General features: G+C 52.9%; 2 protein-coding genes across 26 annotated transcripts in view; one reads left to right on the forward strand and one right to left on the reverse strand.

Moving 5' to 3' along the window:
* The window catches only part of NQO2 (N-ribosyldihydronicotinamide:quinone dehydrogenase 2), a 36,906-nt gene extending 16,462 nt beyond the window's left edge, over positions 1-20,444 (reverse strand). For 5 of the 25 annotated variants that reach the window (XR_015152630.1, XR_015152628.1, XR_015152626.1 and 2 more), the window contains exons 1-7: positions 20,309-20,444; positions 19,076-19,184; positions 17,123-17,287; positions 12,659-12,789; positions 11,942-12,055; positions 11,047-11,148; positions 4,485-4,681 (exon numbers count right to left, since the gene is read on the reverse strand). Coding sequence is in view for 11 of the 25 variants with exons in the window: in XM_086370454.1 (XP_086226580.1) it covers positions 7,363-7,695; positions 11,047-11,148; positions 11,942-12,055; positions 12,659-12,789; positions 17,123-17,287; positions 19,076-19,082 (852 nt within the window). In the remaining 14 variants the exon portion in view is untranslated. Of the gene's footprint in view, positions 1-2,336; positions 4,682-5,172; positions 7,696-9,559; positions 9,825-11,046; positions 11,149-11,941; positions 12,056-12,658; positions 12,790-15,414; positions 15,668-17,122; positions 17,288-19,075; positions 19,185-19,477; positions 19,665-20,308 lie in introns of those variants that run through there. The other 20 variants (XR_015152623.1, XR_015152622.1, XM_086370459.1 and 17 more) reach the window with 17 other exon arrangements.
* On the forward strand, positions 19,454-25,665 carry LOC147347848 (uncharacterized). Its single transcript, XM_086370600.1, has 3 exons — positions 19,454-19,519; positions 19,924-20,927; positions 22,133-25,665. Exons 1-2 carry the CDS (start codon positions 19,454-19,456, stop codon positions 20,680-20,682), a joined length of 825 nt encoding a protein of 274 aa, XP_086226726.1. The 3' UTR covers positions 20,683-20,927; positions 22,133-25,665.
* Positions 25,666-25,876: the final 211 nt, after the last annotated feature.

Here is a 25,876-nt window from a genome sequence, read left to right on the forward strand (position 1 = left end):
CTGGATGGCATGACCGACTCAATGGACATGAGTTTGAGTGAACTCTGGGAGATGGTGATGGACAGGGAGGCCTGGTGTGCTGCGATTCATGGGGTCACAGAGAGTCGGACACGACTGAGCGACTGAACTGAACTGAACGGAATGTTTTCTTCATAAATTCTCATTACTTCCAGAAAGGAGAAACAGCAAGGGTAGAAGAAGACACGGCTCCGCACACGTATCTGTGGTGAGAAATCACCGTAGTGGAGAATGAGGTCCATGAGAGCACCAGACAGCGTCATGGGACGTGAACCCAGGGGCTCCGCACACGTATCTGTGGTGAGAAATCACTGTGGTGGAGAATGAGGTCCATGAGAGCACCAGACAGCGTCATGGGACGTGAACCCAGGGGCTCCGCACACGTATCTGTGGTGAGAAATCACCGTGGTGGAGAATGAGGTCCATGAGAGCACCAGACAGCGTCATGGGACGTGAACCCAGGGGCTCCGCACACGTATCTGTGGTGAGAAATCACCGTGGTGGAGAATGAGGTCCATGAGAGCACCAGACAGCATCATGGGACGTGAACCCAGGGGTCTCTGGAACAGCCTTTGAAGATGTGGAAAGGCTCGACTTGACTGGAAGATATCAATCACCCTAATTCATGGAAGTTTCTGACCATATGGGTTATTGATCATGAAGCCTTTATGTGCAACATGAAATGGAGCTGTCCCAGTGCTATCAGGAGAGTTGGACCATAAAGAAGGCTGAGCGCCGAAGAATTGATGCTTTTGAACTGTGGTGTTGGAGAAGACTTGAGAGTCCCTTGGATCCAACCAGTCCATCCTAAAGGAAATCACTCCTGAATATTCATTGGAAGGACTGATGCTGACGCTGAAACTCCAATACTTTGGCCACCTGATGTGAAGAGCTGACTCATTAGAAAAGACCCTGATTCTGGAAAAGATTGAAGGCAGGAAAAGGAGGTGACAGAGGATGAGATGGTTGGATGGCATCACTGACTCAATGGACATGGGTTTGAGTAAACTCCGGGAGTTGGTGAAGGACAGGGGATCTGGTGTCCTGCAGTCCATAGAGTCACAAAGAGTTGGACGCGACTGAGCAACTGAACTGAACTGAGGAGGTAGAAGGCACATAGGAGGTTAAATAGGAGTTTAACATGAGGAATGTATCAGAGGAGCAATGAAAGAGCGCATGGAAGCCCTCAGCAACTCTCCAGGCGCCCCCGGGCCGAGGGACACAGCCCGCCAGAGCACAGCTGGCGGGGGGTTCAGGCCCAGTGGAGAAGGTGCGCCTCAGGCTGGCGTGGCTCTGGAGCTGCTGGGCGAGCAAGAGGCCACCCTGGGGAGCAGCCCCGAAACCCCAAGTGAGCAGGGCCGAGGCCTCCATGCACGGGCTGCATAGACCCTCCCTCCCAGCCGCAGGTGGCTGGGTGCGACCGGGGGTCTGGTTCCCCTGCGGAGGGGGCCGTGCTGGTGGCATGTTCAGCTCCCTGCTGGGTAGGATCCAGTGGGCGTCCTGACACTGTGCCGTGGACCCCTGGCCTCCCTGGAGACTGCCCCAGAGCCAGTGGCCCCCTCTGTGGGCTGAGTGCCCGGCTGGTTACTGCCCAGGTTATTGGTTATTGTCCTCAGAGGACTGCCAGCCCCGGGGCCACAGTGCCCGTCACTTTCCTTTCTCTGAGGCGGCCTCGGGAGCAAAACTCATGTGACGGCAAGGACCTCAGACGTACAAATGTGCAGCCCACAGCACGGACATCACACAGGACTGTCAGCTGGAACCCCCCCCCCCCGCCTCCCCCGCCACGTTCACTCAGAGAAATGAGCATCCCAAAGCCCCTTCAAGACAGGCTGAATGCCCCTAAGCTCAAAGCAGACGCCCTAATGCAGCCTCGCCAAGCAGACCGAGCGGGGTCAGGCCCAGTGCACAGGATGTCCTGGAGTGACGCCTGTGGTTTTTCTGCCTTCTGCCTGCGGCTGAGACCAGCTACGGTCCAGGTCCCATGGAGCAAGAAGGCAGTTTCCCATGGTGGCCATCACACTTCAGAATTCCACTCTCAGAGCCTCCAGCCACCCCCTTTCTGAGCAGACACGCTTCCTCCTGGAGACGGTCTTCTCTTCGGCCTTTGCTCCACGTAGACGTCCTGCATCCTGCAGGGAGCAGCATGAGGTGGCTGCGCTTGGTTCCAGATGCCCTGGGGGCACCATGCTGGCATGTGTCATCCTGCTGCAGCCTCAGCCTGGGGGTGCCTGGTGCACCGCACGTCAGAGAACGCACCCAGAAGGGCTGCCCTGGGCTCCGTCCCGAGGATTCAGGGGGTCAGTGCTCAGCGGGCATCGCTGGAAGGTGCTGTCCTTTATTAGCACAGTGGTCCCCAACCTTGCTGGCACCAGGGACTGCTTTCGTGGAAGACAACTTTTCCCTGGATGGTGTGGGTGGGGGATGGTTTCTGGATGATTCACGTGTATTACATTTATTGTGCAGTTATTACTACATCAGCTCCACCTCCGATCATCAGGCATTGGACCCCGGAGGTTGGGGACCCTTGCTTCAGCACAAAGCTTCACACAGCGCCAGAGAGGAGGCCACGAGGGCAAGGTAGGCGATCACGTCCCAACTGGAGTTTCGTCTTTATGTTCAGATTCAGCTCTTCAAGCTGATGACTGATTGTCCAGGCTGACTGTCAGGGCTGATGGGGGAGGGCCGGCTCACACCCCTGCCGCAGGGAGCAGGGCCGGGAGGAGGTGAGCTCAGTGGGACCTGCTTGGGCTGGGGTGTCTGTCGTGCTGCACCCCTGGGAATGAAGGAGGGAGGGAACAGTTGGGGGAAGAGCCGTGGTGACACCCAGCACAGGGTGTTCATGATAGACTGGGATGGGAGGAACCCAGGGGACGGGGGAGAGTCACGGAGCCCCTCCAGGGAGGCCACCTGGTCCCTGCTCCCTCCAGCACCCGCCACCAGAGGGAAGCAAACGCCCAGCCAAGCCCGTCCCCCTCGGTGCTGGGGAGTGGGTCAGAGGCCCAGGCTCGGGGCTTCCTTCCCTCTGAGTCACTGGAGACCCAGACACCCTGGGGCTCATCTGCTCTTCCACAGGCCCAAGGCCAGGACGTACGGTAGGGGGCTTGCCACAGGGGGCTCCATGGCTTAGGGTGGCCGCACCTCAGATGAGAATTGGTATGTGGGCAGGTGTTGACTCTCTCAGGCCAGTGTCCATGTGTGAAGATCACGAGCAGGGGACAAGCGTCAGGGTGCACAGAGACAAGGGGACTCTCCTCCAATCCTCCAGCCTTGTCGGGCAGGAGTCCTGGGATCCCAGGGACCAGGACAGCGGTGGCAAGGCCAGGTCCAAGCTGGCCACAGCCGGGCGGAAGGAATGCGGCTGACTGAGAAGCCTCAGCTGCGTTTGGCTTGGAGACTCAGAACATCAACTTTGTGGTCCTTGCGGTTCTGACTGTGTCCCCAGGACCACCCTCCCGTGGACTCGGACATCAATAACAACTAAGTGTGGACGCGTGTGAAGTACTAGATGGTGTACGACACGGAATGCCTGCTGCATAGAGACATTCTTTTCTGTAAAATACACAAGCTTGAAGCTTGTCATCTCCATCCTACAGACGCTGACACCAAGCTGCTGAGAAGATGACCTGCTCAACATCCCAGACTCAGCATCTGGCAGGACCAGGATGGCAGAGTCGGAGATCAGAACCATTAGCGGTGGAGCACGTGCCTAAGAGTTTATGAGCATGCTTTGTCTTGAGTGGGCAAAGTCCGAACCTGTTCTGATATCCTAAGTTTAAAACTCTGCTGTCCTTTTTTTTTTTTTTTGGACCTGTTATTTGGATAGGAAAGAGAGAGGGAGAATGACGGAGCATGAGGTCTTGTATTTATGAGAAAACCTGCCCTTATGAGAGCTTCCAGTCACTTGTGACCTACAGGCTCGAGGTATCAGGTAGTGCTGTGTTAATGAACAATGTCGTGTGCGTACACATACTTCATGCAAACGTCTGTGCTAGATGCTCCATCTTTTGAGGACAGCAAACAGAACCAGTACAAGCTGTCGGGTCAGATGAGACTGGTCTAGTCCAGCAGCGCTGAAAGCCCATCTCAGGCCCATGAGCTTGGTCAGTCGGTAGCTCAAAGGGCTCATTTGTCTGCACTTGGACTGGAAACGGATGTTCATGGCTTTGAAATGTAAGGGGGTACCACCAGCTCCTCTCCCTAAACCCCACTCCTGGATCTTGTTTTGCCATTCAACACATGGTCACAGCTGGATAATTTCTTATGAAGAAAAAGAAGGGAAACCTTTAGAGAATGGGTGTAAATATCAACTGTAAACACCAGAGGCATCTTCCCTGCAGCCCTCAGCTCCGCGTCCACCACACAGAGATGGCACGGTACAGCCGCGGCCCTGCCGGCTCAGCTCAGCCACCTCCGGGGCACTTCAGGGATCCACTGAAAGACACGGACAGTGACCACCTTCTTACCTAAATCTGGAAAGAAATCCTCCCGGGAAAAAATTCCTCTCGGTGGTAATTCAAGGAAGAAGAAAAGCATCAGCAGCCTTACTGCGGCCCAGCTGAGCAGGAAGGCTTGCTCAGTGCACACTCTTTAACACAGAGATCGTTCACACTCAGCGGTAACTTGCACTGTTCACTGTCACTCGATTTCACAACACATACACCTGGAAAATAGGACAGCCTAAGTCACATCCTCTCATGATGAAACAAGCAAACCATTAGAAATCTTGTCTAACTTTGTTATTTTAGGTGATCAGTTTTGTGCTCTTCTGAAGATAAAAGAAGTTCACGTTGTAGACCCAGGCTGATGGGGCACTGATTCTGCCCTCAGCCACAGCCACACCCCGACAAGTATCGACCTGATTGTATTGTCTTCTCCTCCAGTCCTGGACTCAACCCACAGTGGGAAGGACTGGCCTAAGCTCCCCGAGACTGAGACCCATTACACTCAGATGGCAGGGTGACCACAGAGGCACAGGACCTGGGAAGGCCTGCAGGCTCGCTTGTCCTGTGCCTCGCTGTCCCAGGCCAGGGGCTCTGGACTCTCGGATGCCCCTGTGAGGATGTTCGTCCTCCCAGGAGGTGGAATGGGAAATACCCCCATGCCAGGGGGCAGCACCAAAGGCCAAACGCTGGGCTGGGGGACAGAGCGATGCAATTACATCATCAATTCTTGTTCTGCATCAGACCTTAAAAAGATAATACATACATAACCCAAAAATGTTTTAGGTCATTCTTCCAAGGAGTTTGAAATTCAAGTAAAATTCTTGTCAAGGCTTTTCATCCTCATCTCCAATAGCCCATGCTTCTAAACCTGCCACCTCTTGGAAAGATGGTTTTCTTCTTCCTGAAGAATTTATTCAGGGTTCCCAAATGGATGTTGCCAAAGGGGCCCTCTGTGAGCTCTGGCTTGTCTGCCAGCCCCAAACCCAGGGCCGTGGGCTGGGAGAGGACGGTCTTCAGAGGAGGGGTGGACAGAAAGGCCTGGGCTGGCAGGGCCCTGCTCCAGCAGCAGCTCAGGCCACCTGCGGCACCAGCTTCGGGCACAAATCCTTCGTGTTCCTCCAGTCAATCCCATGGGTCCTTAAATGCCCTTATTCACTGGGCTCCCCACTTCTACCCAAACTGCACAAAATTCTTGTTTGTTTTCTAGGGGTTTTCACTTATAACCCCTAAGAGGTGAAGGGCTTAGAAGTCTGAACTGCCCGCCAGCACTGTGTCTCTGACCCGGCCATCTGGGGGTCACAGTCAGGTTTGGACTGAGCACAGCCTCTGGACTTAGTCCACTGAGACAGTCACGTCTTAGATGGTTCAGAGCCCACCCAGCCCCTGGGGCTCCCACGGTAGGCTCTGAAAAAGCAACTCTCTCAGCTCATTCCCTCAGAAGGCTTTACAACAGTAAATACCTAGACTGACTCTTGTTACTTTTGCAAATGATTTTGAATGTATAGCTGTCATAGCTGGTTTCTCAAACGTCAGTAAAGACCTTTGTGCCCCTCCCATCACACTCCTATTCTGAATATTTCATTTTCATTCTACCACCTCAGTAGAATCTCCAGATGAGTTTGTGTCTGGCGTGTTTGTACACTTGGTCATGCGATCTTCTGTGACACTCGACATTATGCCTGAAGTGCGTACATCCACTCTCTCTCTATCCGTGTCTAACCAACTGCTTCACCTAGTCACTATTTTTTCAAACCCATTTGGTCACTTTTGAGTGTCTCTTTTTTGCTGCTCAGGTTTGATTCCATTTCCATTTCTTTAAATACCTTATACGCTGTTACTATGTGTTATCTATCTCATAGCACTGATATCTGAAGCTCCTGCGTGGTAAAATCTACCACCTGGTGTTTCTGCTGATTTTCATCTCGTGCAGTCTCTGCATGTATTTGGCCATTTGGGGGTTTCTGTGAGGCTGACTTGCTCAGGGAGCATCCTCACAGGCGTAAGATGATGTTTTTCTCTGGAGCAAATCTGTTGACTTCTTCCTCTACTGAGGACATTGTGAAGTGAAAGTCACTCAGTCGTGTCTCTTTGTGAGCCCATTTGATTATACAGTCCATGGAATTCTCCAGACCAGAATACTGAAGTGGGTAGCCTTTCCCTTTTCCAGTGGATCTTCCCAACCCAGGAATCGAATCAGGGTCTCCTGCATTGCAGGCAGATTCTTTACCAATTAAGTGGGCCCACTTAATTTCTTTAGATTTCCCCTTGCTCTGTAGATGCGGGCAGAATTAGTCCCACTCCAGGACCCCACAGTGCAGGAGAGAGACTCTTCTACCCAGAGCTGAGACGGAGACAGCTCAGCGTCCTGTCTTACTGTGAGAAGGGCCTCCTTCTCAGGTGGGCAGCCCTCTCTATGCGAGGTCTCAGCTGAGCTGCCCCCAGTGCACACACCCAGGGCCTGGTCTCTCGCTTCTTTCTGTGCTGGAATACTGGTACCGTAGAGCACTGCTAGTAGAGAGTACTCATAACACAGGGTATTGGTGTCAGCACGTGACCCGGAAGGTCCGTATTTCTGTCCATTCTGCCGCCAGCAGCTCGTTAGGTGTTGTTATGGGACAAGGCTGCTGTGTGTGTTGTGGGGGGAGGGTGGACAGAGCTGGGACATTTCCCCGTTTCCTAAGATGTGTTTTTAGAAGTGTGGTTCTTGCATTTAAATGGGCTGTGGGGGCAGTGCTGCAGGAGGCCTTTTGAGAAATCTCATATGCCATCTGCCAGGAGAAGGAACTGGAAGTCTCAGTAGGATTTCAGTCTCAGTAGGATTTCAGTCTCAACCAGAAACTCTGTGGAAGCACCCGTATGACCCACAAACATGGGGCCCTTGCTGGGCTGGGCACTTGGCTCAGATTTCCTCTTTCCCCACGATGAACTCGCCATGGGGTCTCTGTACACCATTTCTCAAAAAGGGCCTCTGTTCAGTGCTGCCCCAACCTCTGCCAGGTTTCTGAACCTGAGTGGCTGTGAGCCCAGGTGCCCTGCTGTGAGCCCAGGAGATCCCAGCAGAGAAATCCATCTCCTGGGCAGCAGCCAATGACACCCCCGGAAAGAAGGCTGGTTCCCCGACACTGCTGAAGACATCAGCTCCATACATCAGGCTACCTGGCTTCTCCGTGATGGCGCGTCGGTCAGGTTCCTCTGCAGACACACACGATGGTGTAGCAAAGCCGAGACACCTCTGCAGAGAAAACCCAAACCCCCAACCTCAGGAGCAGGGGAGCAGGGGAGAAAGGCCTTGGGCTGATGGCTGGCTTGTCCCCAGACATCGCAGCAAAGCCTTCCACGCCCTTTCTAGCCAACGCAGCATGACCACCAAGGAGATGATCTTAACAGGAGATGGCGCTGCCGTTTTCTGAAGAGTGAATCACATGTGAACAGCTCCGCATGGAGAAGAAATCAAGTGAGGGCCTGGATACTGAAGGGCAGAACAAGGCTCAGGAGAGGTGCAAGCTCCCCAGGAAGTGGTCTCTCAATAAAAGCCGCAGGACTGTCCCGAGCAAGCTGTGACTGAGCTGTGACCGAGCCAACATCATCAAAGATGCTTTGTTGTGTGGATTCTGAGGATGGTCCACACGTGCTGAAGGGGGCAGAGGAAACCTCCGAGGAGTGTGTCCAAGGTCTGGGCCAGTTAGGAAGCTCCTCCTCTTGGACAGATGTCCAGATACAACCTGTGTCCCAAGGGCACAGAGGAGACTGGTGGCTAGATTCAAACCCTCCATGGGAAGGACATTTGGTGATTCTCACACCTTTGTCCCAGGATGGGACCAGGCTGAGGAGACCCCAAGAGAACGAGGGTCGCTTCAGTGTCCTGAGGCCACAAGGGCAGTCAGTGTTCAAACCCCATCTTTGCTTGAAAGCACAGGGTCTCCTATGTAAGGTCCTGCCTGAACATCCCAGCACACCAGGATGAAGGCTGAAGAAGCTGCAGCAAGCACGGCATTTAAAGAATTGACACATGAAAGATAGAAAACGCAGAAGACGGGAGGTTTTGAAGAAGATGCGTCTGAAAAAGTTGCTCAAAAAGAGGGCCCAAAGAGTGTCTGAAGAAGCCAGTTCCAACGGTTTGAAAAGAACGATCTCAAGAGAACCGAGGCTCAAAAGAGATGATGAAGACAGTCTGGAGGGGACCCTGAGCAGGCACCTGGGGGGACAGCCCCAGAGAGGGTCTGGGATGGTGGCGCTGAAAGAAAACGCGGGGACGCTCTGAAAAAGCCTGAAGAAAATGGTGTCAAGAAAGGCAGAAAGAAATGATCCTGAAAAATCAATCTGATTCGAAGATAACAGCTCTGAGAGAGGGATGAAGATGTGAAGGGAAGCTAAGAACACGGAACACCGTCTGGTGGTGGATCAGGTGAAGAGGAGAAAGAAAATGAGGGTGGAGGAGGGTCTGAAGACACCTGTGGGGCCAGGGGGGTGGACAGGGAGGAGGCAGGTGAGGGCGTGTGACCAGGAGGTGCAGCTGGGAGTGTGATGGGGGTGGTGGTGGGGCTGCTGAGGAGAAGGGCCCCGTCCTGGGCAGTGATGACGACCATGAAGAGGAGGGGCGGGGGGCGGGGAGACACTCTGGCTACATGTGCCCGCACCTCGGGGCCACGGCCAGTCCCATTCCCGGGACTCGTGCACACTGACAGACGCCTTCTCACTAAGGCCGGTGCCCTCACTTAGTAACCGGCCCTCAGGAATTGTAAAGAGATGCTGAGTAGTGCTCAATTAAAACTTAACACTCATGATATAAAAAGAAAAATGCACAAGAAGTTTAAACAGAGCACTACGACACAAGCTGTGAACAGATTACATTTTCCTCTGAAAAACAGAAATTCAAGTCAGTTGCAGAATAAAACAAATATCTAACAAATCCAGTTTCGTGCCAAAACTACAGACAAACACTACCTGCGAAGGCTGAATAAAGGAGAAGGAAAGGTATTAGAAACAAAAAGCGAGCCTGGGAGAAGGACCTGCCACCCCTCAGCAGAGAATCTGGGACAGCCAGCGGGGGGTGGGAGCCAGCCCGCAGGACCCTGGAGACACAGTCACACCCTGGCTATCGTGACATCCTTTATTACATGCGCCTGAGTGGCATTACACACGTCACAGCTCCCGTGTGGCCCCCGCAGTGTGGCGTGGCCTCCGTCACTGCCCAAAGTACCACGGGGGCGAGCACTGGATGGGCTCCTCCTCCCAGAGGGTCTTCAGCCTCTGCGCCCAGGAGGCCACCATCCCCTTTCTTTCTTCTTCGGACGCCATTTCAGGACCAAAACTGATCTGAGGGGCAAGGACTTTAAATCCGCAGAAGTGCAGTGTGCCGTGCTACAGCGCAAAGATGGGAGCGCGGTGAGAAGCCGCCCGCCGCTCAGTCACCGGGGGAACGTGCACAGCTGGCCTCCAGGGAGCTCAGAGAACCTCCCACCACCAGGGAGCCGAGAATGCGGGCGCTGCCCTGCAGCCTCAGGGCCTGGCCGCTCCTGGGGGGCAGCGAGTGCTGGGTGGCTCCGACACAGCTGTCTAATCTCTGCTGCTGAGTCGCACACTAAGTTTTATTGTTTTGATTGCTTAGGTAAATTATGGCAACTCATGAAAGGGAAAGTTGCTCAGTCATGCCGGACTGTGCAACCCCATGGACTATACAGGCCAGAATACTGTAGGGTAGAATAGGGTAGCCTATTCCTTATCCAGGGGATCTTCCCGACCCAGGAATCAAACTAGGGTCTCCGGCATTGCAGGTGGATTGTTTACCAACTGAGCCACCAGGGAGCCCTGAATGAGGCTATTCCAGCTAAATGTGCCACCACGGAAGGCTGCTCAAGACACGTGTTAGGTGTAACAACAAGAAATGTGAAGCAGTACTTGCGGTGCACTGTTCATGTAAGAAAAGAAAGAAATATGATAGGCTGAGTCATCAAATGGACATGTGTAAGAACACAGGGCCCTCCCTGGTCCAGCCAGCCCAGTGGCCGGCACTCCATGCTCCCCATGCAGGCGCCTGGATCCCATGTGCTGCAGCTGAGGGTGAGCATGCCACAGCTGAGGAGTCTGCATGCCCTGGTGGAGACCTGGCTCAGCCAAATAAATACGTGGATAAATGTTTTTTAAAAAGAATATACGTGGGCTGTAAGGAAATACATTAAATCATTGAAAGTGATTGTTTTCAAAGGCATTAAGAGAACTGAATTTCTCTTTTTCACAGTCTCTTTGTTCCCATATGTACTTTTGCAAACTGAAACAAATGTGAAGAGTTTTAAAGCAGGAAGAATTGAAGCTCATGACACACGGAGCCACCTCAGGGCTCCTGTTTACCCAGAGTGGATACCAGCCAACCGGGCTCGGCTTGGCCTCTGGCCAAATAGCATCAAAGGTTCTCATGATCACAGAGTTTTCTCCATCAGGCAACCTTTTCAGGGCTGCCAAGTAAAACATCCAAAAGGCTAAGAGGTTATGATATCCTGCTTCCAGGGGAGTCAGCATGGCCTGGCCTTCAGGCCCCCCTCTCACCCGGGAGGAGCTAGGAGAGCTGTGTGTGGGGGGCGCATACCTGGAGGGGCCACAGGAAGTACCGGAAGTCTCCGTTCACCCCAGTCTTGGAGAACATGCTGGCCGTGCCGCCTGTGGTTAAGGACAGGATGGCCAGCTTCCCCTGTGGAGGACAGCACGGGATTGGGCGTGGACCCAGGGACGGTCATCTATAGTGACTGGAGGGAAACTGAGGCCAGCTCCCCCGCCCCACCTTCCCTAATGGACGGACACACACTCCCATCTCTGTCCGGCCCAGCGGCAGGCGACAGCGACATCTGACAGGGCGGGGGAGGGGCAGCCAGAGGGAGTGGGCTGGATGGACAGCGCTAACAGGCCTGAGGCTGGGGGAGTGGGCTTCGGGGGTGTGGGTGCGGGGGTTGGCTGGGAGGGTGCATGACGCCTGCGGCCAGCGGGGCCAGGCTCCCGGGGCTGGTCAGCAAAGGGCTGAGTCTCTTCACGGCCTGAGACGCCTCTCACGTCTCAGCGCTCTGTTTGTGCACACTTGTTTTCTGAGGCTTTTGGAACTTGAACATCATCTGCTTGCACAGGAAATCCACAGCTACCACATCCTGTGCAGCGGCTGGGTCCACCATCCACTCGGGTTATCCTACTTTCAAGGTGGGTCCAGGTGCTGAGAGGCGAACAGGTGCATGGCCAGGCACGAGTCCACGCTGCAGGGCAGGTGCCCCAGACCCCTGGCCGAGCACGCCGCCGGACGTGGACACCCTGCACCCTTTGCTGGAGGAAAGGGCTGTGACCCCAGGAACCGTGCTTTCTCACCCGTGTAAGCCCTGCACACAGATGGTGCTCCGTGGGACTTTGGTTAACAAAGGCAAACCAGAGGTGACTTGCTGAGATGCCCCGTCCTTCTCTGATGGACAAGGGTCCCTCATCCCGGTGGGTAGGGGTCATACCTTGAGGAAGCCGTCATCGTAGGAGCCGGGGAAGTCGAAGGCAAAGCCCTGGCAGAGCACCCTGTCCATCCAGCCCTTCAGCACGGCGGGCACGCTGAACCAGTACAGCGGGAACTGCGGGGGAGCAGGAGGGGGTGCTGGGGTGTCTGTCCGCCTGGGGCTTCGGGGGTGCCGCCCCCTCCCCGGCCTGGGCAGACAGGTGCCCCCTGGGGCCACACGCGTGGGCAGCTCTTCCCCCTGCTCTGAGGTGTGTAGGGTGGCGGCGGCGGCGGGCTGGGCGGGCAGGGCTGACAGTGTTTTGGTGGCTGCCGCAGGTGGCTCTGGGTCCCCCTGACGTCGCGACTGCGGGCCCCTGACTGAGCCTGCTCTGGGGCAGCAGAACCATGATCCCAACCACGGGGCCAGGGGGAGGGTGCGGGAAGGAGCCTGCCCCCTCTCCGCCTGGGGTGAGACGTGGCGTCTGGGAGTTGGGCCCAGAGGTTCTGAGGAGCTGAGCCTGACTCCACACTGCAGCAGGGAGGTCTCCCTGGAGCCACTGTGGTCCCCACAGAAGCCCCAACACCGCGTCCAATGACAGGGAAAAGAGACGAACACAGGCAACAATCCGTTCCCAGAGGGGGAAGGGAACCCGCGCTGGGGGCTGTACACTGTGGCCAGCAGCGTCTCTGGACAGAGTCTGCACACAGAGCCGGTACAGCAACGAAAGGGAAAACCAACCTGGAATATCACCAGGTCGGCCTCCTGAAGCTTCTTCTGCTCCTCAATGATGTCACTGCTCAGAGACTGCTTCTTGTAGGCCTTGTGGGCCTCCACGCCATAGTTGAAGAAGCCAGGGTTGGAGAGGGTGCCTGGGAAGCAGGACAAAGGCTCCCACTCAGCGGGACATCCACGGCCCGCCAGCCCCACAGTGACACTGCTGCCTGGATGCCCCCCAGCAAGGTCACTGAGACCTGACCGGGGGGTGGGCCCCGGGGTCAGACTGTGGACACAGAGGAACAGCTAGGGTCCTCACCTTCGAGGGGCCAGAGTCCAGGAGGGACAAATAACCACATGATTAACACGGAGCACGACAGGGCAGTGAGCTCAGGGCAGCCCCATGGCACACGGACCTCACTGCCCAGACGCGGGGGCCTCGCCCATGTGGGCAGCAGGTGAGCAAAGCGTGACGGGGATTTGACGATGGAGCAGGAGTTCTGCAGGCGGTGTGGAGGACCGGAGGGGAGGGGGCTCCAGTGCGTGATACATAGGGGACCGCAGCGCTGGCCAGAGGCAGGCCTCGGGGAGCTGCCGGGCCAGGGTGGGAGGCCGGGGGCCGCGGGTGGCCTGGCTGCAGGGCTGCAGCTCGGCCACGGGGGCTCAGCTCTGCGTGCACATGGGTTGCAGAGGGGGCCCATGGTTTATGCAGGAAACAGCCATTTTCTCGATTCAGCTCTGAAAAAGCTGTGGCCTCAGCAATTCTGGAGCAGGCCTGGTTGCAGGGGTGGGCTCAGGCAGCAGCAGGGCTGGGCCCTGAGGCAGGACCCCCACAGTTAAACGGAAAGACGAGGCCTCGGTGGGTTCCTGTCCAGCAGCACGACTCGCCTAAGCACTGCCCAGTGTTAACTGGTGGTTGAGGGTCTCCTCATACCTCACTGGGCTCTAACCTCATCATAACAGGCTGTTTCTACCTTTCATAACACGAGGGGCCAGGTAATTCCCAAGCGACCAGAGAGGAGTGGGGGGCTCAGGGTGGCCCCCCAGCACACAGGCCTTCAGGGTGGCCTGAGTAGAGCCGGCCCCACCTTTGGGCACCACGGCCGAGAGCATCCCAGGGCCCAGACTCCCCGGGCCTCACCTTCACTCAAAAGCTCGGCTGGGACCCTTCTATGCATGAGGTTGTGTGCTGACCAGAGCCCCCAAGGAGGAGAGCCTGTGTCTCAGGCAGGCTGCCACCCCCAGGTGTGGAGCCCACCGCGGCCTCTGTGTGCTGCTGAGAGTGGTAAACAGATAACACGTGTGTGGGCCACATGTACTCCAGGTAGAGTTTAAAGGTGAGAGCAGAGCAGAGGTGTGCAAGCGTCGGGGAAATGGGGATGTTTTATATGTGTGGGTGTGGATGCACTTTTTAGTAAGGCAGGAAATCCAGAGTCATGCAGACATATTGACTCACAGATTGAAACCAAAGATGGAGACAAAGCTAAATCAACATGGGAACTGGTAAGTTATAACATGTACCCTGAAGTGACACGGTCGTTAATAAGACTCCTGAAAGCTCCTCTGAAGGAGTAAATCCCTGTTTGTACCTGTATCTACAGAGCTCCTAAGCTCTACAGGAATGTGCGCTTTGTTAACATCTGGAGTAAGATCTACAATGAGCCACACCAAAGAGTTCTGCCTGCTTGACCTTGGGGCCGCGGGACAAGGAGGGTGTGTGAAGGGGCTGCTAGTGTTCACCCTCTGCCCACTGTTTACCACACTTAAAATGCTGTTTCTGCAGAGCCCATGTCTTACCTGATTCCCTGAAACGCCAGTGGCCCCAGCACACAATACTCTGTGCCTCCCCAGCCCCTGCTCTGTTGCTTTTCAGTGAAAAGAGCTGTTTGGTTTATTAAAAGGGAAGGAAGACAAGGAGAGGCAAGGGTACAACCATTACCACCAGTACTAAATGCTAAATCTGGAGTCTTGTTAACACAATTGCAAACAGGAGGGACCTAAAGGTATTTAATTTACTGGGAATTACTGGAAAGGCACGGGTGAAATTATTACTTGCAGATGGTTTGACTGTGTATCAGGAAAGACCCAGAGAATTGGCTTAAAACTACAAACAGTGAGAAAGTCGTAGCAGCCGCATGCACGCACGCACACAGACATGCACAGATCAGTCCTCTTCATGTAGAGGAACAAAACCCAGTAAGTAAGATTTATGCAAGATCTGCGTGAAGAGAACTCATAAATACACCTGGAGGGTTGTAAAAGAACGTGATCACATGAGGAACCACGCCTGTTGCTGGAACAGAAAGAAGTGGCACTGAAGTTCCGCTGTAAACAATCCGTTACCTTTAGAATCTTGCCAACTAAAGGCTGGAGCTTGCCATCTGCTCTATAGGGATTAAGTCACAAGCTGCTGTAGCCATTGATCTCCAACACCCCCCTGGAAGGAGTTCAGGGTGGAGATCAGGAATGAGGCGCTCTGTGCTCCGGGAAAAAGTAGAAAAACATGCCTTCAGATAGGTGTTTTCAGAAGATTTTCTGAGCCCAATTCTTGTAAGTCCTCATGTCTTTAAAGCACTAAAATCATTAACGGTGGCATCTGCTCCTCATGGCTAGCAGCAATCTTCTGCCAAAATGAGCGCCTGATGACTGCATGACCCCTCTTCACCAAATCCCACACATCCTGACCTTCCCTCCACCTCTCTGGAGCAGTTTCAGAGATAGCCGAGAGGCCATCTCCCGGGCCATAGTCCTCACTTTACCCCACACAAAACTTAACTCACAGCTGTCTTTCCTGGTGGTTCAGACAGTGAAGAATCTGCCCACAATGCGGGAGGCCTGGGTTTGATCCCTGGGTTGGGGGCGCCCCCTGGAGGAGGGCATGGCAACCCACTCCAGTCTTCTTGCTTGGCGAACCCCATGAACAGAGGAGCCTGGTGGGGTACAGTCCACGGGGTCACAAAGAGTCGGACATGACTGAGTGACTAAGCAGAGCACAGCTGGCATGGTGTGCTTTTTATTTTTTCAGTCAACAATCTGGAAAGATAATTCAAAAAATCTTTATGGAAAAGTCAAAGTAGCTGTAAAAAAAGGTAAGACAAATGAAGGTGACCTAACTCTATGAGATAGTAAATGATTTGCCAAAATAATGAAAGTCACATGGTGCTGAGTCATGGACAGGAAAACAAACCAGCGCACAAAGGCAGAAGACGCCAAAACATGGGAATTCACGTCACAACAAGGGCGGCTTTTAAGTCAAGGCAAACAGCTAGATAATGTAATAAATGGGGATGAGAGCTGAGTACGTACTTGGGAAAAACTGAATCCACACCTCACATCACACATTGAGAGAAATTCTGAGTAGAGAAAGTATTTAACTTTAAAAAGTGGAACCTGCCAAATACTATAGCACCTTAAAAAAAATAAGCTTAGAGTTTATATAACACAAAATGCACCGGTCTAAATTAAAAGAGAAGCCACCACAGCAAAGCCAAAACAAAAATTAGGTATAAATGTATTTACAATTCATATTTCAAACCCTATACCAGAGACCATTTTCCACCTGTCTGATTGGCAGTTATCAAAAACTCGGTAAAACAAGGAAACGAGCACTTGCGAGCACTGTGGGCTGGAGAGTGAGCTGGTACAGCACTCACGGAAAGCAGTTTGATATTTTCTATGAACATTCGAGACACACATTCCCCCTGCCCAGCAGCTCCGTCTACTCGCACATGCAGGAAAGCGCCGGCCACCGTTCTTGCCGCAGTCCTGCTATCACAGCCAAGAAGAGAAGCGGCCAACACGGCCTGAGTGCGCACTACGGAAACCGCGGTGCCTCCAGACAACGGGGGTTCTAAGGCAGAAAGAGAGAGCAACACGCAAAACAACTCGTGGGAACGCATGTTCCCATTTTTAAAAAGCGGAGAGAAAAGCCGTTATACTGTGAATTGCTTTAGGCACACCCAGAGACAGCACAAACTCGCCCCAGAAAGATGCAGAGGCGGTGGGAGACCCTGGTTCCTGTGGGAGCAGAGAAGCTGGCTGGCTGGGCGTGCGGGAAAAGCCACGCACTGCAGACCTTTTCCACATGAGAGTTGTACATCACGTCCAATGATGAGTTTTGTTTACAAACTTTTTTTTTAATTAAAAAAATAATTCAAAGAAGGCAAAAAAACTCCTAACAATCTTATTTAAAAACAGGCAGAGGATTTGAACAGGTATCTTTCTGAAGAAAACACAGATGGCCAACAGGCATGTGAAAAGACGCTCAACATCACTGATTATCAGGGACACAAAGCAAAACCACGGCGAGATACCACCTCTTGCCGGTCAGAATGGCCGTCAGCAAGACAAGACACACCCAGCGCTGCTGAGGACGTGGAGGACGGCGGACCCTCGTGCGGCTGGCGTAAAGTGAAGCCACCGTGCGGGACAGTGTGGAGATTCCCCAAGAAAGTTAAAAAAAAAAAACCCAGAGCATTTATGACTCACCAGTGATATCCTTCCCTGTGGCCCTGGGCTCAAAGTTCATGGCATAGAGGTCCGAAACGATGACGCTGCAGCCCTGCTGGCTCAGCTCAGCCACCGCCACGTCCTTCAGGGACCCGTTCAAAGACCTGGGCTCTTGGTGTGCGTAGACGATGAGCACTTTCTTACCTAAACCCAGACAAGAAACCATTTGTCTTGAAGAATAATTCCTCTCTGTCAAAGCTCCACAAGGACCAAGCTGACGAGAGGGCGCACACAACGGTTGAAGTTAAGTATGGAAGACCAACGCTTTTTACGGGAGACGGCTGTAAAACAAGGAGCATTTTAGGAACCTGGTTGTATCAGCTCACTTGAGTTTACTTGAGTTTACTACTTGAGTTTACTAACACAGGAGTCCAGTTACGACTCCCCAAGAATGACATGACTACATTCTTTCAAAGCCCAATCTACTCTGGTTATCCACCAGGAGACGTTTTAGCCACGTTGCCTAAGCTCAGAATAAGAAACCACTGTGACTAATCTTTTGTGCTAACCCCTTGTTGGCAGGCCAGTCGCTGACACACAGCTCTGCTTCCTTCGTCTCCGCTGAAAACTGACACATAAGGTATTTTTAAAAAAAAAATCAGATCCTGAGTCCCATGGGAAGGCAGGGCCTGTATGAAGCCCGGCTTCAGTGGACAGCCTAACAACAGAGGCTCCATCCACTGCCTGGCGGTGTCATTCATACCAACAATCTCTGAAGCTGCACGGAGAAGGCAATGGCACCCCCCTCCAGTACTCTTGCCTGGAAAATCCCACGGACAGAAGAGCCTAGGAGGCTGCAGTCCACGGGGTCACAAAGAGTCAGACACAACTGAGTGACTTCACTTTCACGCATTGGAGAAGGAAATGGCAACCCACTCCAGTGTTCTTGCCTGGAGAACCCCAGGGACGGCGGAGCCTGGTGGGCTGCCGTCTGTGGGGTCGCACAGAGTCGGACACGACTGAAGCGGCTTAGCAGCAGCAGCAGCTGAAGCCGCACTGTCCTCCTTCAGGACATTCTCCAAGGTCATGTACCAGTTCCTTCTAGAAGGCAGCTGTGGGGATGTGTTTAAATTTTCTGTGGGAACCTCTTAAGACTAAGATATTTAAACTCTTGATCCACATTATTCTGTTTAGGCCCTTAAGGAGAAAATATAAATGTTAGTTTGAAGCAAAGAGCTTTGGGGCACTCAGCAGAGTGTAAAGGCTGAACTGCACGAGTGAAATTAATGATTAACAGTTTTAACTTCTCAGACTCATTTGTTATAAAGGAACTTGGGGGCTTAACAGGAAACAGGATACAAATGAAATATCCACACTGATGGTTCTCAGCCAGGGAGTGCTACCTCCCAGGGAGTGTTTCACAACATCTGGAGACATTTCTTGGCTGTGGCATCTGGAGGGAGGCGCTGCTGGGTCGTGGAAGACAGAGAGCAAGGCTGCTGCGGAACGCAGCTGGGGACAGGCCCCCGACAGAGCGCTGATGCCAGCAGCGCCGCAGGTGAGAAACCCTAATGTACAACATATGCGTAAAATAATGTGAATTTTTATGTTATGAAATGCAAGGATTTTCATGCTATGGTGTTGAACAAAAAGATGTCACAATGGGATGCCTGAGTCATGCGGTATTTCTAACCATGGTCACTCTTGGGGCTCAGTCACTCCATATCTATTGACTGAGCGGCTATGATGTCCCAAGGGGTCATCCCAGAGGCTGGAGGCAAAGCAAAGACAAGGTAAGCATTCTATTTTGGTGGGGCTGAAATGAACAATAAAACAAGTAAGAAAATACAAAACAAGATAATTCCAGGTAGCAGTCCACATTATAAACAAGTTTTATACACCAGTGTTGTCTGGAGTTTTTATAACAAAGTATTCAATTTCTAATAAATTTTTCTTTTAACAAAGTTTAACTCCCCCATAGCTAATAGTCACCTGCCATGTCCCAGGAAGATGGGTATTTTCTCTCTCAATCCTGCCGAGAGGAGGGTGTGCAGGGGGCCCTGAGCTCTCAGGCACGGTCACGCTCAGTGATGCCAATGACCTAGAAGAGGAAACAAATGCTGAGGGAGGTGGGGAGACACGGTGGGCAGCTGAGCATGCAGCCGTGGGCAGGCTGAGGCAGGGGAACAGCAAGCGTGAGGCAGCGTTGGGACTGGCCTGGGGTGCTCAGAGAGCCTACACGGTGGACATGTGGTTACAACAGAGCTGGGTGGTGGGAGATTCCGTCCAAGGGCTGGGTGGGTCAGTAGTGCAGGGGTGAGGACTTTATCCTGAGCCTAGCAGAAGCCCCCGGAACATGTCCAGAGAGTGATGGGCTGCAGACTCAGGGAGTACCTGGTCCTGAATTCCCCGGGGTCAGGGCCCAAAGACAGTCTGGTTTAGGAAGAAAAGCTTGCATTTCAGTGCTGACAGCAGGGGAGGCATCCCCTTATCGCGCTGCCTGGTCCAGTGTACCTAGTCACGTCACCTGCCAGGCCGCTGGAGGCCTTGGAGTTCTGACTCCTCGTGGGGTCCAATTCTCCTAGTTGTACAGAATGAGAAACTGAGGCTCAAGAAGCAGGCCACTTGCCCAGCACTTCCCCACTGACCTTGCGCCACAGCAGGGAGAGCCTTCTCCTTCCGTGGAGAGGGTGCCCTTATCAGGCCGACAGGAAAACAGAAGCGTGCGGCTGCTAAACTACGTACATCAGGCCACACCAAACGCGCTGACACCTTTTATGCACTCTATTTCGTTCCAGCCTCCTCGATCGCTCCTCTCGTGTTCCCTCCATCCCCCCTAGAACCATAAACATCGGCGCAGGAAGCACACACCACATACATGTCCCACTTCTTGGATTTTCTGGCTGAGATTCTCAGGGACTAAGGTTGGAGAAGCTGAGTTTCGGGTCCTGGCACCCGGGGCAAAGGCCGAGCCGGAACCCCGAGGGCCCAGGCCTGGTCTCCGCGCCGCCCGCTCGCCGACCCCAGGCGGCCCCGCGCCGTCCGCGCGTGGGGTCAGCGCGGGCCGAGTCCAGGGCGGAGGGCAGCGGCTGGGGGCAGTGACGGGCCTGCGCACACCTGCGCCCCAGGCCTCGCAAGTGCAGGGGGAAGCTTGGGCACGCGGGGGTGGAAGCCCGCGGAGACCCAGGTCCCGGGAAGCGGCCCCCGGAGAGCGCGGACACTCACCTCGGCCAAAACGCCCGAGACGACCGGCAGGACGAGACTTCCCTCTGGGAGAACGTCCGGCGTCCACGCCACGATCCGGCCGCGCGGACTACGCACTCGCAGGCGTCGCGAGCGGACAATGCAGACGCTCTCCTCTGGGCAGGACGCGGGGGCAAGGCCGGCGGGGCCCCGCCCGTGCCCCGCCCACGAGCGCCGAGGCCACGCCCCTCCCCTCCTCTCTCCGGAGCGCAGCCCCGCCCCCGACCTGTCTGGACCTCTCCTCGCGCTCGGCGTCCCGCCCCGGCATAAGCCCCGCCCACACGCCCTTCGCTCCGCCCCTGCCCTGTCCTAGCCCCTGGGACCCGGACCCGGTGGCTCCGCGCCGCGGCGGCTGAAGGGATGGCAGTTTTAGTTCTGGGAAGGGGGGGCGCCGTGTCTGCCCCTCCCGCCGCCTCCGCCCCTAGGCCCACTCAGGGTCAAAACACTCAGCCGTAAAAAGGATGAACGATCGGGGCCCCAGCAGCTGGGGCGAATCTGCAGAGAAATACGCTGCATGAAAATCGCCAATCCCTGAGGGTCACCTCTGAACGATCACGTTTATGTAACATGCTTGAGATGAGATTCTAGAAACGGAGAACAGGTTAGTGGTTGCCGGGTTTCTGGTGGGCAGGTGTGATTCTAAGAGGGACCTTGTCGTGTCCCTCTTAGTCGTGTGCTGATGGGAATGTGCGGTGTGTGATCGTTCAGGCGGTGGCGTTGTTCTGTGGTCTGGCCTGACGTTCTTATTGCGGAGTCTGGGGGTAAAGGGCACACAGGCTGGTTCAAGGCCAAGGAGATGCCCGGAAGGCAGAGAGGCACCGAACTGGAGCCTGCAGACATGTGTGGGAGGGCTGCTGGTGGGCACTTTGGGCCAACTGTCTCTTTTCTCTCTTTCCAGCACTTTCTGGCCTGCACCACCTCATTTGTAGACCCCCCTGCCATTGGGACTCACTCGAGGACCCTCCCAAACTCTGCCTTGATTTCTGGTGTCCCGGGATGGCCCTGGGGGCTCTCCTGGTGGCTCAGACGGTAAAGAATCTGCTTGCAATTCAGGAGACCCAGGTTTGATCCCTGGGTCAGGAAGATACTCTGGAGATGTTCATGGCAACCCACTCCAGTACGCTTACCTGGAGAATTCCATGGACAGAGGGTCCATGGGGCTGCAAAGAGTTGGACACCACTGAGCGACTAACTCTTTCACCTTCAGGATGGGCCTAGAGAGCGAAGGCTGGTTCCCCTTGGAGCATAACCTTCCTGATGCAAATAGCTGCAGCGTCCGCAGCGTCTGGGTGGTCTGTCCGAGGCTGCTGTCTTTCTTGGGTTCAGAGTGAGGATGTGGCCTCTATGCGTGACATGCCCTCATGCCAGCAGTGGACAGGCCACCTTGTCTTGTGAGCCTGGGAGGTGCTGGAGGCCGCTTTCATTTTAGAATGACCTTCACCTGAGGGAAAAGTTGTGGAGGCATTTCCAAATGTTCCAGAATGTCCTCAAAGATGAGATCTGGCTTAGTTTTCTTCCCTCTTTCTTGTCAGACTGAGATGATGTCCGCAAATCATCTTTGAGTCACGTGAAATGATTGCGACTAAGAAAGGCGGATGCAGGGACTCTGGGGCGACCTTCCAAGGGGGGTGACTGACGCTGTTGTCCCTTGGGAGGGGGGTTGTTCACGTCTTTGGTGCCGTGAGGTTGTGGTTGTTTATGCAAAGTCGTGTTCAACTCTTGCGACCTCATGGGCTGTAGCCTGCCAGCCTCCTCTGGGATTTCCCAGACAAGAATACTGGATTGGTTTGCCATTTCCTCCTCCAGGGCATCTTCCCAACCCAGGGATGGAACCTGCATCTCCCACTTGACAGGCAGATTCTTAACCACTGAGCCACCAGGGTGGTGTGAGGAAAACAGCCAGATCTCCCGGTGACCGTGGAGCCGCAGGCAACCAGCCCGGGAGCCGTCTAGACCCTGGTGTGTGGGTGGAAGTGCTGGGCCGGAAAGGAGACCAACGTGCGACCCCGCCTCTGAAAACTCGCAGGTGCAGGGAGCTTCTGGGTCCAGCCGCGCTTTGGTCCTAGTCCGCGACGAGGCAGCACCATCTGGCGGCCGCACGCGGGAATCGCAGGTGCGGAGGGGACGTCGCCCTCCGGACAAGGTCAGCTGGCCAGCCGGCAGGCCCTCGCCTGGGTCTTCAGGATGGTGAAAGCGCCAGCGGTGGATTGGATAGGGGCCCGTCTGACGAAGAGAAACATGATTCCCTGCTAATCTGGCATTTACTGCAAACAAGACATTCCTACCGTGAGACTAAGGAGGAGGCGGTGCTATTAAAATGTAGATGTAGCAAGCATGACCTCTAAGGGTCACGAGTGGACTGTTCGTTTCACCTCTTGCGGTGGAGAAATAGGCTTAGGCTTTCCGGCAGGTTGGGGGCGGGGGAGGCAGTTAAGCCAGCTGCATACTTCTTTCCCTCAGCTGCCCCTTATTTTGTGTTTCAGATGAAAATTAATACCGAGGGTTACCTTAAGACTAATCGAAGTAGCTTGAACGTTTTCCTAGAGAAGTAGTTCCTTTTGGTTTTATTTAATAGCTTTTCTTTCCTCTACGAACAGCATCTGCCTTCTTTTGGGAAACAAACTTCCTGAGAACTCAGGTTGTGTTTATAAATATATTTATCCATCTCTCTGCCTGGCCGCACTGGGTCTTGGCTGGGCGTGTGGGATCTAATTCTCCCACCAGGGATCAAACCCCGGGCCCCTGCATTGGGAATGTGGCATCCTATCTCCCGATCACCAGGGAAGTCCCTCTAGTTAATCTTTTTTTTTTATGGTGGTAAAATCTCTGTAACAAAGATCTGTCATTTCAACCATTGTAAGTACACAATGGCATTAATTCTATCCAGTGGCATTAATTACACTCATAATGCTATGCAATGTCACTGTAAGTACACAATGGCATTAATTCTATCCAGTGGCATTAATTACATTCATAATGCTATGCAATGTCACTATTTTTATTTCTGAAAATTTTTCTTCACCCCGAACAGAAACTCAGTAATCCTTAGGCAGTACCTCCAAACTCCCCACTCCCCACCCAGGTTCTGCACCGATAATCTTTCTGCTTTCTGTGAATTTGCCTTTTCTAGGTATTTCATACAAGTGGAATCATACAACAGGCAGCCTTTTGTGACTGGGTTCCTTCACTTAGCCTAATGTTTTCAAGGTTCATCCATATCGTAACACGTATCAGAACTTCACTCCCTTTTACTGCTGACTAATATTTTATTTTATGCATATACCACGTTTTATCCGTTCATGTTGTTTTAACCTTTCACAGGTTGGTGGACACTTGGGTCATTTGGCTGTTGTGAATAATGCTGAAATAATTATTGGTGCACAAGTGTCTGAGCCCCTTTTAAACATCTTTTGGGTGTATGCCAAGGAGCAACATTGCAGTGTCATGTAGTAACGATTTTGCTTTTTAAGGAGCTGCCAAACCGGCTTTCACAGTGGTTCCACTGTTTTGGAGTAGGATCTGGCAATCCACTCCAGTTTCTTGCCTGGAGAATTCCATGGACTGGCTACAGTCCATGAAGTTGCAAAGAGTCAGACACGACCGGGAGACTAACACGTCACGTCCACGGCTTTACATTCCGATTGACTTCACTACATTTCTCATCAGCATTTGTTATGTTGCTTTTTTTATTGTTGTTGTAGCTGCCCTAGTGGTTTTCGTACTGTCTCACTGTGGTTTTGTTCTGCTTTTCCCTGGTGACTAATGATGTTCAGAAGCTTTTCTTGTGCTCACTGGCCATTTGTTTACCTTTGATGAAATAGCTATACAAATCCTTTGTCTATTATGTAATTGGGTTGTTTGTCTATTTGTTGTTGAATAATAGGAGCTCTGTATATATTCTGGATGTTATCAGATTTATAATCTGCATTTTCTCCCATTCTGTAGGTTGTCTTTCACTTTTGGGGGGAGGGTCCTATTCCTCTAAAAGCAATTAACCAGGCTTTTTCTTAGTTCCCTCTTATAGTTACTTCTCTTGATGAAAGTGAAAGAGGAGAGTGAAAAAGTTGGCTTAAAGCTCAACATTCAGAAAACGAAGATCATGGCATCTGGTCCCATCACTTCATAAGAAATAGATGCGGAAACAGTGGAAACAGTGACAGACTTTATTTTGGGGGGGCTCCAAAATCACTGCAGATGGTGAATGAAGCCATGAAATTAAAAGACGCTTACTCCTTGGAAGGAAAGTTATGACCAACCTAGATAGCCTATTCAAAAGCAGAGACATTACTTTGCCAACAAAGGTCAGTCTCGTCAAGGCTACGGTTTTTCCTGTGGTCAGGTATGGATGTGAGAGTTGGACTGTGAAGAAAGCTGAGCGCCGAAGAATTGATGCTTTTGACCTGCGGTGTTGGAGAAGACTCTTGAGAGTCCCTTGGGCTGCAAGGAGATCCAACCAGTCCATTCTAAAGGAGATCAGCCCTGGGTGTTCATTGGAAGGACTGATGCTAAAGCTGAAACTCCAGTACTTTGGCATGATGCGAAGAGTTGACTCATTGGAAAAGACTGATGCTGGGAGGGATTGGGGGCAGGAGGAGAAGGGGATGACAGAGGATAAGATGGCTGGATGGCATCACTGACTCGTTGGACGTGAGTTTGAGTGAACTCTGGGAGATGGTGATGAACAGGGAGGCCTGGCGTGCTGCGATTCATGGGGTCACAAAGAGTCGGACACGACTGAGCGATTGACCTGAACTGAACTGATAGTTGCTTCTAGCTTGCTGCTGAGTTCCCCAGGATAAGACTTGGAAGATGGTTGGAGGCATTGTCTTTGCTCAGGGAACAGGCTGGTTGTCTGAATCTCTTCAGGTTTCTTTGGATATTTCAGGATTAGCAGATGTCTTGTGTTTTCAGGGTGTCCCTTGTCTCCCTTTGAAGATCATCCAAACCCGGAAATTTCAAGAAGCAACATAGTGGCTTTTCTCAAATGTAACTAGAAGACATCGACCTGGCCAGTTTCGTTAGGAAATTAGCTATTATGATGATTCCCTTACAAAACCCCTGGTTTCTGAGAACTTTCACTTCCTGTGGTATTTTGGGAAGACCTGCTGCTTGTCAAGAGTGATCCATCTTGATTCCTCAAATGCTATGGCTGGGATTCTAATGGCAACATGTCATGAACTGGCTTTTTCATTAATAAGTTGTACGTGGATAATGTCCTAACAAAATGGTAATCTGGAGACCAGATTCAAGTAAAAAACTCTGTGACTAACTAGGTTTTTGATGTTAAATGGCCAGTCATGCCATGAATAATTGACTCATTAAAAACGAGAACACAGGCATCTCATATTTTAACTTATTTTAAATCATCGGCTCAATGGACATGAGTTTGAGCAAACTCCAGGAGATAGTGAAGGACAGGGAAGCCTGGCATGCTGCAGTCCATGGGGTCGCAAAGAGTGGGGCATGACTGAGCGACTGAACAATTCAGCAGTTAGTTGACAATCAAATACTGGCAAATTCAACATGCTTTTTGAAATTACTTTTGCATGT

The sequence above is a fragment of the Bos grunniens genome, chromosome 23 (assembly GCF_055505025.1).
Source record: "Bos grunniens cultivar Pamir isolate PY7600 chromosome 23, Bosgru_T2T1.0, whole genome shotgun sequence".
Taxonomy (NCBI): Eukaryota; Metazoa; Chordata; class Mammalia; order Artiodactyla; family Bovidae; genus Bos; species Bos grunniens.